Below are 12,198 nucleotides of genomic sequence, written 5' to 3' on the forward strand. Positions count from 1 at the left end.
GGATGAGGACAGATATGGATAGAAAAAGTGAAAAAAAGAGGCATGGGTAACTGAGGAACCTGCTGACATAACCATCTGTTACTGGCTATCCACTGTGGGGCACTGTGTGTGTGTGTGTGTGTGTGTGGCGATCAATCGCGGCTGCATTATGTGTCTGCGCTCTGAGGTTTGTCAGATGGTAGCGGCGGTGCCTGGGAGCAGATGTACGTTTACCAGGCCGCCTCAGAGAGCGTGTTAAAAGAGAGATGAGGAGACGTGTGAAAAAGCATCAGTCTTTCATAAGCCTCACAGCAGCCATCTAACTAACCCTCCACTTGTAGCTCAGGGGAAGGTCCCGACAGCCCTGTGCACTGCGATTTATTGATGGCTAGTTGTATCTTACAGGCCAAAATATGACAAGGGAAAAGACAAAGAAATTATTGAGGGAAGGGACAAGAGAGATCTATGCTTGTAAGATAATTATTAAGGATACACATTAAAGATACACATAACTATCTCATACCACATGGCATTAACCTCCAATGAGGAACAGGAGTCTTGAAAAATAAACTCCCCTTGCTTTGGTGATATAGAATGCATTACATTCAGAATGACTCTGAATTAGTTCCATCTTGAATGACAGAGATAAACAAAACAGAACAAAAAGAAAAGCATGCACAACTCTCTCTGAGCATCGCCTACACAAACTTCAACTACTGGGTTCGAGGACAAGTCAGTTCTTCCGAGGCTTAGTCCAAGGCCAACAGCAGCATCCGTTTCCCCATGGCCTGATTTCTACACAAACAAACGCCGATCCGCTGTTTAAGCTAGCATTGAAGCGGGTGGCTCGGTAATGACTGTACAGCCGCCCTATTATTCAGAGACACAGAGGAACCTCAAAGGCCTGCTCCTGCTCCCACTTCTCTAATATGCATCAGAAAACTCTTTTGTTCGGACCAGCGCAAAGGCTTATTGTAAATATCAATCCGCTGAACACAATGCTGAATGCCGGGGGGAAAAAAATGGTGAGAAAGGATAAAGAAAAAAGGCTAGATATTTCTCATCATGCTCACGTCTCAATATGAAAATGCTTTAAAAGAGCAGGGCTTGAGGACTTAGAGAGCAGTACCTATGCTCTGAAAGCCTTACATAATAAAGCTATAATGACACTGCTGTGAGCTCAAAGTGAAAAAAATGGAAACCATTTCAAAGGGAAATAAATCCCTTCCTTAAATGCTTCTCTGTTTATCATCCTCACTGATGTATGGCCTTTGATATTTATATGGTTTCTTCTTCATGTGAGTAGACTGCATCCTATTCATTTTCTCCTCGGGTGGTGGTGTAGTGGTGCAGGCTGAAGGCTTGCAACTGAAAGTTACAGGTTCGATCTATGCATTTTGGGCTTATTTGATCATGCTTTCATTTTTTTCAAGACCGTCATACTCGGCTCTGTTTAACCCACTGATATCACGGTGATATAAAGTAAAAGCAATGTTTCATTCTGACCATGTAGTTTCATGTTTATTTGAAATATTTTCTAAATATCTGATTGCATAAACCTCGCAAACTTTGGCACATCTATTTCTTCCTCATAAGTGAAAATTTACTGAACTAATAGTGTGGTGGAAATATGACGTCACTTTGTAGACAAAAACCTGGAGGCGAGTTTGCATTTTAGCACTTCCACAGTCCCAGAGTCAATGGGTTTTTGGAATGGGAGTTTGATTAAACCCCCTAAAATAAGGTCCGTGGTTCACACAAGCTCAAGGTACTTTTAAGTATTATTCTACGACATATAACACATCAGTTACACCCCATTTGTGATTTGTTTAAACTTTTACATATCTTAAAAAAGACGGTTGCTAACAAGTTGCTAAATGGGACTACAGGCTGTCGGAGACATTAAAGGTATTCATGCCAGATTTTTCCAATTTTATATAATTTATAGGACAATTAATTGTGGAATAACCAATTAATAGTTTCCCGCATTTTATATTGTTGTTTGACGAGGTTTTTGTTTGACAAGGTTTTTTATTTGCTATGCCGTGAATTGTAACACAAGTCGTCGGATGGAAGATGCTCGTTTCATCACTTTCCTACTGATATGGAGACTCTGGGTTCCTAACATAAGGTAAACTCATATGATTATTCCATGTAAACACCATATTTACCTGGCACAGTCACAGTGAAAATGAAACTTTGATGATGCATAGTGCTTGAAGCTACGTTGAATTTAAATGTTTATGACACATGAAGCTGTTAGAAAGCATATTAAGGATTGAAGATTTTCAAGAAGCAATGATAAAATAACATTTTGTGTAGCCACTCTAACAAAACAACAGCTGAAATGTGGTTCTTTATTCATTCAAATAAGTTTAATCTTACCATATCCAAAAACGCTCTCATTGTTATTGAATAGATTAAATGCACTAGAATTTTACTGAATAGAACGTGTTTTTAATTAACACATTAATATTAATCAAAGATTTATTGGCTTTTAATGCATCTTATTTCAAAATGTACAGAAATATGTGCTTTCATGTGTCTTTTAGTTATGATTATTTCATTTATTCACTATACTATGTATTGCTAATGTCTCATTTCAGTTTAAGTTTGCCTGTACTTTTGTATTTATCTCAGTTTATATGAAAAGGTTCATATAGTGTGGATTAAAATTCATTTACAGAGTAAATTATTTTTACTGAAAATGTTAAAAATAAGTTTGAAAATTTTGTTGTGGTACGTGGTGGTGGTAATTTTCAAGGCAAGCGACGGTGCTGCTGTAGTTCATTTTTAGCTTAAGTTTAGCTTTTAAGTTCTGGCGCTTTTATGTTGGCTTCAAAATTGATAAAGGTTTATAATTCTGATGGACAAGACACGTAAGCTTTATAAACTATGGCTGAAAACAGAGCTTATTTTTTGCGATAATCCAAAAGCCTAGTGAAGAATCCTATTGTTTTTTTGTTGAGGGAACCAGTGTAATGCTAACAGCCGATTGGCCTACAAAGTGAAACCATAGTCCCCCCCCCCCCCCTCCTGAAGTTGAGTAGCAGCCAATCAGACTGCATCTGGCCATTTTCAGTCATCTCTTGATATTTTGTACGCAATATACATCGGAACTACTGTGGACTGCCAGTGGATGTGCTGACAGTATTATCATTGCACCCTTGAGCAGGGCACTTAACCCCAGGTTACTCCAGGGGGATCTGTTCCTGTAATAAGCCAATGGTTCATGCCATTCAATAGTGACATTGTGTAAATGTCACAAAAGAAAACTCCACCATTAATAAAGATTCTAATCTAAGCTGTTAAAATCAGCTCCAACATTATCATTTAAGGGTGCAAGGACAAAAAAATGTAAGCGTTGACATACCCTAGTGAAAATGTGCATTGCAAGTTTATATTAAATGCTAAAAAGTGTGTGTGTGGAGAAACAAAATGCAACTGAATGCATGACTTTCATGATTTCTTAACACGCTTAAGTGCAGTTTTGGCGAAAAAATGTCAAATGAAACATTTTATGTTTATTAAATACATATACAATATTCTCATAATGCTTTTAAAAAAGTGCATTTAATTTATTGTGCTGACTAACACACTAAAGAACATTAAATAAAATTTTTAACTGTAGTAATATTTGATATTACATTTAACATTAATTTTAATTACAGATATTTAAATTACATTCATTTTAAAATAAATACAGTATGTTTGTCAGTACATTCAACAATACTCTTTAAGCATATTTAAAAGACAATATAAGCAACAATAAAATAACAGATAAAGTTGTATTTAAGTCCAACTTAAGTGGGTACAAAAAATAAAACTTAGCTTATTGAATGTAATAAACTATAATACTTCTTCATTTAATTTCAATTAATTTGTGATTGAGTGTATGAAAATACTACATTTAGTATTTTTTTAACCATATTTTCCTCAAGTTATCTTTTTATATGTACTGTATGCTGCTCTATCACAAAAGTATGCATGAATAGATTAATAAACAAATGTATTTACAGAATATGATCTTTCTCTCTCCCCCTACTCACACACATACAGAGTCAGGCAAAATATCATGCCACAACAGGGACGGTAATGAAAAGTGAGAGGAACGCTGTGTGCCTAATTACTGTCCTCAGTAATTAGTAATAAGCTGCTGCTGTTTCCTTGACCAGAAGATCACGGTGTACACACGTAAATGTGTGTGTGGCATCTCCACATCGAGATAAACAGCAGATGTAAACAGCAGAATCACACGTCAATGAGCAAATGAGTAAATAACCTGATAATTTGTGTTAATGAGCTTGTTTTGAAGCTAGGAACTCATCACTTGGTCATCCTAAATTGCACTATTGAACCAAATCTCAGTTTAAAATTTCAGGAAAAAGCCTACAATAACGAGCTCTGTTTTTATCTTGATCTCCACGAATAGGCAAGTTAGGTACTGCTTTGGGATGTGTGTGTGTGTGTGTGTGCGCATGAGACAGGATCTTAAGTCTTCAGCTGTGCTGTATCTGTTCGCACTGACCATAATGAACAACCCCTCTCCTCTCTCACACTCTCTCCTTCTTTCACCACATGTCTGTAGTCTGTCGTCTCACGGAAGGGCCAATTAGGCTGGTGTGTGGGAAGAGGAAGCACATGACAAGGACAAAGCCAAACACTTTACTCTCAATTACTCTCCCTCAGCAGTCACTGACTTCACTCACACATATCCACAATCACTACAAATACGGACATAGGAGTCTAAATGATATGTGGAATATAGCAACTACCAATTTCTTTAAAAGGGCCACAACCTACTTTTTTATAGATATTTCTTTAAATATTTTTTTTAAATTACAGAAATTACACATTGCATCTTGACATCCTGTTATTGTGTTGCTTCTGCATTGTGGGTGCTTACCGTCATCCTCTTCTGGCGGGCCGTCGTATGATTTGTCGATTGCTGCCCGGAAGCTCTCGTTGCAGCCACGCCCTCTCACCATGTGTGGGCGGGGCCTGTGGAAGGGCAGCAGCTCGTTTCTCTTGGCCTCTGTCATGGCAGTCTGAAGACTCTCTAGAGAACTGGACTTCTTCAGGCCTAGCGTGGGTCCCAACTCCACCCCTCCACTCACTGAGAAATGAAAAAGAGGAAAAATAAAACCAGAAAATGACACTTTATTACAGTGCTTGACAAAAATCTATCCACGCATTTTTTGCAGTTCATTAAATAAATTAAACATACTGTACTGACTCCATTTGAAGTTTGTTTTTAGACCATTTCAATCAATGTGATATTTTTGTTTTTTTAAATTTAAAATTTACAAATAATAATTTATTTAATTATTCTTCTCCCCGAGTTACCGTCTTCTGCCATTTTGGAGAGCACCACAACGCACATGCGCACTTTCTCCTGTACGTAAACAACGCTGTTTAAGTTGATTAAATTTTTCTGGGGAAATTCTAGGTCTGGGAATTTTGGGTCTGGGAACATGGCAGTTGTGTTGCGGTTTATACAGGATCAGAGAGCTCTCTGATCTCATCAAAAATATCTTCATTTGTGTTCCGAAGATGAACGGAGTTTGAAATGTCATGAGCGCGAGTAATTAATGGCAGAATTTTTCATTTTGGGATGAACTATCCCTTAAAGTTTGAACATCTCTCATATATATAATATACTTATGCTAATAAGTTAATCAAAACTGTCAGCATTTGTGACAATGTTATTGCCACAAACACAGAAAAGTAGTTTTTGGAAAATTTTAATGTTCTTTCAGGATATACTCATAAAAATTAAATTCAGCAGTAAAAATGTGTATATTATTTGATTTTTACAGTCATTATAGGGTTTTTTCATTTATGGCATTGGATATAATATTACACTGAAAGTATAAGAATTTTATGTTTTGTGGTTAAACCATTGAAAAAAATGTAAAGTTAATCAACATTTTGACACAAATGCTGTTGACTTTGGATCTGGAATATTTCTTGAAGTTGTATTCAAAGAATGTTTCCCATTCAAAATATAACTGTCATCATACTGTTTGCATGCTACATTGCTTTTTCGCACTTATTTGTAATTTGTGCAAAAACAAAGACATTAACCTAAACTTGAACTTTTAAATCTATGTTTTGCTGCCTAGCAATCACTGGTATTTGGAAACTTAATTCTAGCATCAGCGCTTTATGAAAGACTCGCTCATTTGTTTCTGTGCTAATCAAAGATGGTGGGTCAATAAAGACCACTGGAGCATTTCCAAACGCATTCTGGGAAGAAGACAAAGCAAAACGTTAATAATGTTTGAAGTGCCAAAGGTGGATCTTTATAAGACTGAGCATGTATGTGAGTGTATGTTGTGTGAGTGTGTGTGTGAAATTGTAAACACACTCTCTCCTCTAATGAAAATGACTTTTTAAACATGCGCCTCCACAGGGAATGATGGATGAGAACTCAATCCCGGTACCCGTTTCTCCATCAGTCGAAAGCACCATCTCTCTCTCTCTCTTTTCCATCTCTGCATACCTCCATCCTCGCTTTGGTCGACCCCACCCTTCTCCAAACATCTCCTCCAGCCACAATCATTAGCTAAACCACTGCAGCTTCCAGAATGCATTCATGAATCAGGAAATCATCATATCGACAGGTGGTGCGCCTCACTGGAATTCCAATCAGCCTGGCCTGCTGCCGGCACCAGCCCCTTTTTTTTGCTTGGCTAATGGCCATTTAAATGAAAGTGGAAGTGGGATCAGTCGTTTAATCTGTGTGGCCTCCAAACCGCCAGAGAAGGCCAGACGAGATGAGCCCAACCCGGACCAGCTGCATGCTTTATGCTCTCAAGATTATGACACGAGAGAAATTTATGCACATGCAATTTGGGATGTGGTACAGAGAGAGAAAGAGACAGCGAGAGATGAGGAAGGGGGTGCTGAGGGACAAGGAGGGTGAACAAAGATGAGGACACAGCTGGATGAGAGGGTCTTCATATGGCATCACAACAGAGCCACACCTTGAAGTTCGACAAGAAATCAAAGTTCACGGAAGTTCAAAGGATGCCAATCTGCATATGTATGTGACATGCTGATTCTGAGTAGGCAGATACAAAAGAGCAAGAGCAATGTAAAAAATGAAATAAAATAAATAAAAAACTGTATTCAAAAATGGTATAAACGTCTTAATTATTTATGCACTACTTTAAAAATGATGCGGACTGTAAATGTTTTAAACACTTTTGAAAGAAGCATCTAATGCTCACCAAGGATGAATTTAGTTGATCAAAAATAAAGTAATATTGTTCAATTTGAATGTATTTTAAATTGTAATTTATTCCTGTAAAGGCAAAGCTGGATTTTCTGCAGCCATTACTCCAGCCTTCAGTGTCACATGATCCTTCAGAAACCATTCTATTCTGCTGATTTGGTATATTACATTGTAACAGTGTGTTAGTTAGTTAACATGCCATGGACTAGATCTTCTAGCTGAAGAATGGCACTTTATAAATTACAATAAACTATCGCTTTCAGCCAACTGTCATATGAGTCCATGATTGACGTTAATGTCAGCACATTGTAAATCCTGCTATAAGTGATATATTGTGAAACTCATTTGAGAAATCACAGTCTGCAGTGTTTCAGCGTCACTGCTCATGTTAACTTTTGAACTCACTAACATCGTGCTTCACAACGTGCTGACCTATTTTCTTTCTTCCAAAAAAATCTTTATGTCCTTCTGAAGAAAAAAAAAAGTTATACAAATCTGGGATGGCATGAGCTTGAATAAAACGATGAGATAATTTTCTTTTTTTTTTTGGGGTGGAGTACCCCTTTAAGTTTGAAAATGAGCACTAAATACCAAGCCACAACCCTGAAAACATCAGCAATTTGGGATTTAAGAATTAATAATAAAAAAAAAAAGTTTAACTCATCAAGGGCTAATCCTGAAATTTCACCACAAACGACCAAAGCAAACCACTTTTAAATTGGACTTGCAAGCACATGGTGGTGGTGGATCATAGGGAAATGTTCATTAACAGCAGTATAGAGCGTCAGTGAGTAGGAGAGAGGTCTGCTGCAGCTCAATTCAGGGCTGGATTTGTGTGAGAGAAGGTTTATAAATAGCAGGCCACTGATGTACCAGCCAGCGTGACTGAAATGTTCTCTATACAAGCACAGTTCGTGTCACAAACGTAATTACTTCTGTCCCATGGCCAGCTGATGAAATTAAGCAGCTTTTGAGAATCCTGCTCTCTGGAGGTCTCCAAAACACTTTTTGCTTGGAGATGAGAGTCTAAATGTGTGTCTCGGGATACTAGCATGCTTTAATCAGACCCACATACATACTGAAAAGGGGGAGGGACTATTAACTGTAGATGTGTATCAGTGTAACCTGATTTAAGCAGAAGGCAGATGTGAGTGTGGACTTTAAATTCATCTCACAGGAAACAAACATTGAGGCTAGAGCTTCATTCCAATTAACAACCAATTTAGTATCCTACTAGATCACAAATAATAGACTGTTATCAAATGTACAGTGTAAAGTTTAAATGATGCTTAGTAATATTTCTTAAAATACAAAAAAAGAGTTATAGTTATAGAAAAAAACTAATACATTTTATAATACTATATATTATAAATATTTTTTTACAAATCTCAAAATTCTCAATTTTATATACCAGTTTTATAGAATCTTTAGAGGCCACTTTCACTTTTTTTTATTATTATTGAATTGATAGCCATCATTTAAATAATATCATCTCACAGTTTGGATTTTAAATAAATAAAATTAATCAATAAAAAAAAAAAAGTATAAATAAATAATAATAATAATAATAATATTTTTTTAATAATTTACATTTTTAAAATAAACACCTAAAAATATAAGACACAAATTATAATGTTCAAGATTAATATAGTACCAGATAACTGTCATACTACATTCTCAAAAGTACGTGGCATTGCTGGTAAGAGTACAGTAGAAATATTTGAGCAAACACCTTTTTTCATGACAACTAAATGCTATAAAAAGTATGAATGCAATATTATTGTTGCATTTTAGGCTGTAGAATAAAACATGAAAATATCCTAAGCTTGTGTTAATCACATGTATTATTTCAGACATTTAACCAAAAGACACATTCAAAAAATATACTGACTATAGAAAGATGGAACCAGAAGTGCAAAAACCCTAGCTTATTCTTTTAAATAAAGTCACCTAAACAGAAAATATCTGGCCTGAGGCATTGCCAAAATGGCCGTCTAGTGAACTAACTTTATTTCAAATCACATTTAACAGACACTGTAAAGAGAGGGCCATTTGGGGTCTGTCACACCAAAGATGGATCTCCTGTGGTGGAAGTTAGGAGAAGAGAAATGTGGAGCATATAATCGGAAAGGTCAGCTGTCTCTGTGTCACTTGTGTTCTCCTGTCACACTCAGAAACACTTACTCTCGGTTCATAAGTGCAGGGTTCAGGAAGCAGCTTTCTGCAAGTTACACTCCTACAAACCTCATGTCCCAGAGTCTGTCAATCAAACTCGATGGTATATTCAGGCAGGAAGAGTGGATAGAGACACATATACGCCAGTTACAGTTCAGACGCTCTGTGACATCCTACACACACACAGTAAATCTGTTCTCCGCCGGCCCGTCTGGCATCCATCATCACAGCGCAGGTATTAAAAACCTGTAATCCTGTGCTGTTATGATATTTCGCAGCAGGAGATGTATGGCTTTGATAATTGCCTACGGCAGACTTTTAAAAGGCATCTCATAATTACGGTTCACCTTTATTGGGTTAGCCTGTGTAAGGGGGAGTAGCAAGGGTCGTCGGCTTTCGGTGACTGATGGCTGTGGGTGGAGGGGTCTGTCACTTTTTGAGTGCAGGGTGATGGATGGTCACTTGCACTGGTAACCAGCACACACCATTAAAGCTCGCCCTCATACCAGCACGAGACAGAGAAACCCTCCCAGCCAGAGCTTTCATCTTATTTTGATGTAATAAAGACTGTATCGATCAATCAGAAACTCATTACGAGCCCGATCACTGTAGGCAGAGCTGGTTTTAAATGTGTGAGTGTGAGTGTCAGGCCCCACAGACCTGTGACTGTGAGCTGAGCTGACTGAACGTGTCACGGACAGAAGTACAAGACGGGGAACACATATGACAGGACTCTAGATTAGTGCTTCTCAACCAGAGGCCTGGGGCCCATAAGGGTCTTGGAAAACTTCCAAGAGGGCCACAAGATGACTTAAAGTTATTTAAAATAAGACTTTAAGATAGGCCAAAATACCTACAAATCAAGATATTTCTTGTTTTAATTATCAACATCCAAGGTCTTGAAAAAAATGAATATATAAGGTATATTTCAATTAACATGTATACTTTTGTAATGACTATACAGTACTGTTCAGTTTAAGGTTAGTGTTTTTTTTTTTTATAATTAAGGTATTTATTTTATTATATTTAAATCTTTTATTCAGCAAGGACATTAATAACTAAAATATTCTAAATATATTTTAAAAACTCAAATATATAAATTGTAATTTCAAAATTTCAAATGCTATTTTTCTCTTTTCTTTTCATCAATAAGAATCCTGAAAAAAGTGTATAATGGAGTAGGGCTGTCACTTTTAGTTCGAAAATCGATTGCACAATCGATCGGACCAACCAAAAAAATGATTTCAATGTTATGTCAATGTAAAGATGCGTTTACGCACATCTGGAGGTCTTGCAGTGTGGTAGACGCGAATTCGCCTCATTTGCACATCTAGATACAGGACATTCTGAGTTATGAAAAGGACCATTGCAAGCTGACAGCGACCGGCTTTTGTGGTGAAAAATTGGCAGTAATACTCCCACCTTGCGCAGCTGTACCCGTGTCCCTGGGACATTAGTGTGGTCGGAGTGTGTTTTCTTTTTGAACAGTTGTTTGAAATGGATTGAATCATTATTTAAAATAATCTTGGAGATTTTTGAATTGCCTAAATCATAAATGCAGCAGGTTGAAGCCTGCATTGATGTTTTTCTTTTGTTGCACTCCTGTTGCTGTTTGTTTTTCTGCACGAAACTTCATGCCAATAAATAAGAAATATTGATGACTTGTGCGTTTCCAGCGCTCTCTTTACGGTCGTCCGTTATTTGATGTTGAAAAAGGAAACTTTTTTTTTTTTTTTTTTTAGACAAGGAAAATCGATTTTACAGTCGATTCAATGAACAATTATGTCTTAAAAATCGAAAATGATTTTTTCACAAAAGTGACAGCCCTATAATGGAGGTTAAAAAAAATGATAAAATAGTAATGATAATAAGTAATGTTGCTTGTGCAGCAAATCAGCATATTACATTAACTCTAAAGGATCATGTGACACCGGAGACTGTAGTAATGATTGCTGAAAATTTCCATCACAGGAATAAATTAAATATTAAAACAGAAAATTTCATTAATTTCATAATATTACTCTTTTTATTTTTGATCCAATAAATGCAGACTTTGTGATTTCGAGCAACTTTTTTTGCAAAAATATTTAAAGAAAATATTACTGCCTCCAAATGTTTTAACGATAGTGCACAGCTTTTCTAAAACCTTATCTAGTAATAACAAACAAAAGAAGTCATGGAGCCTTTAAATATTTTAGACACTCAGTCAAGTTGACAACCACTGAAAATAACCACCAAAAATAACAATTAAAATTAGATGAACACTTCAGTGCACTGAATACAAAGTCTTAGCTTGCGACTATAAAGATGTGATTAATTCATGATTCACCGCACAATCAGATTCAAACTGAAGTTTTGGTCTCTGACTAACAGTAACAAATTGTTGCTGTAAGCGCTTGGTCTACTTCTGATCTTTTCAGTCACAGTCTGCTGCAAACATAACTGAACAATCATATGAACAGAAAACACCGCAGCACCTTTGCAATCAACTGAAATTTACAAAGACGAGCGAATAAAAGTTACACCAGAAGAGGTGACTTCATCATTTATTTGGACGTGTCTAAATGTGTTCAACTATACCTAGGGAAATGCACTAGCACACACAGAAACAAACAGATGGCTTTCTACAGCGCAAATTAATCTATCAATTCCAATCAGTGAAATATGGCAGCTTTCAACTTGAATCAACAACAAACTCCCTCTCAATCATGTACAGAGATTAGTGTGCGGGAACACGCGAATGAGACCGAGAGAGAGAACAGTGTGGCATCAACAGGCCAGAGCTTGGCAGCGACTTGTGTGTT

General features: G+C 36.8%; 1 protein-coding gene across 8 annotated transcripts in view; it reads right to left on the bottom strand.

The window, feature by feature from the left end:
- pard3bb (par-3 family cell polarity regulator beta b) overlaps window positions 1–12,198 on the bottom strand; it is a 296,499-nt gene that overhangs the window by 111,072 nt on the left and 173,229 nt on the right. For all 8 annotated transcript variants that reach the window (XM_026272247.1, XM_026272250.1, XM_026272245.1 and 5 more), the window contains one exon: window positions 4,886–5,095. In XM_026272247.1, coding sequence (XP_026128032.1) covers window positions 4,886–5,095 — 210 coding nt within the window. The remainder of the gene's footprint in view (window positions 1–4,885; window positions 5,096–12,198) is intronic.

Source organism: Carassius auratus, chromosome 9 (genome assembly GCF_003368295.1).
Source record: "Carassius auratus strain Wakin chromosome 9, ASM336829v1, whole genome shotgun sequence".
Taxonomy (NCBI): Eukaryota; Metazoa; Chordata; class Actinopteri; order Cypriniformes; family Cyprinidae; genus Carassius; species Carassius auratus.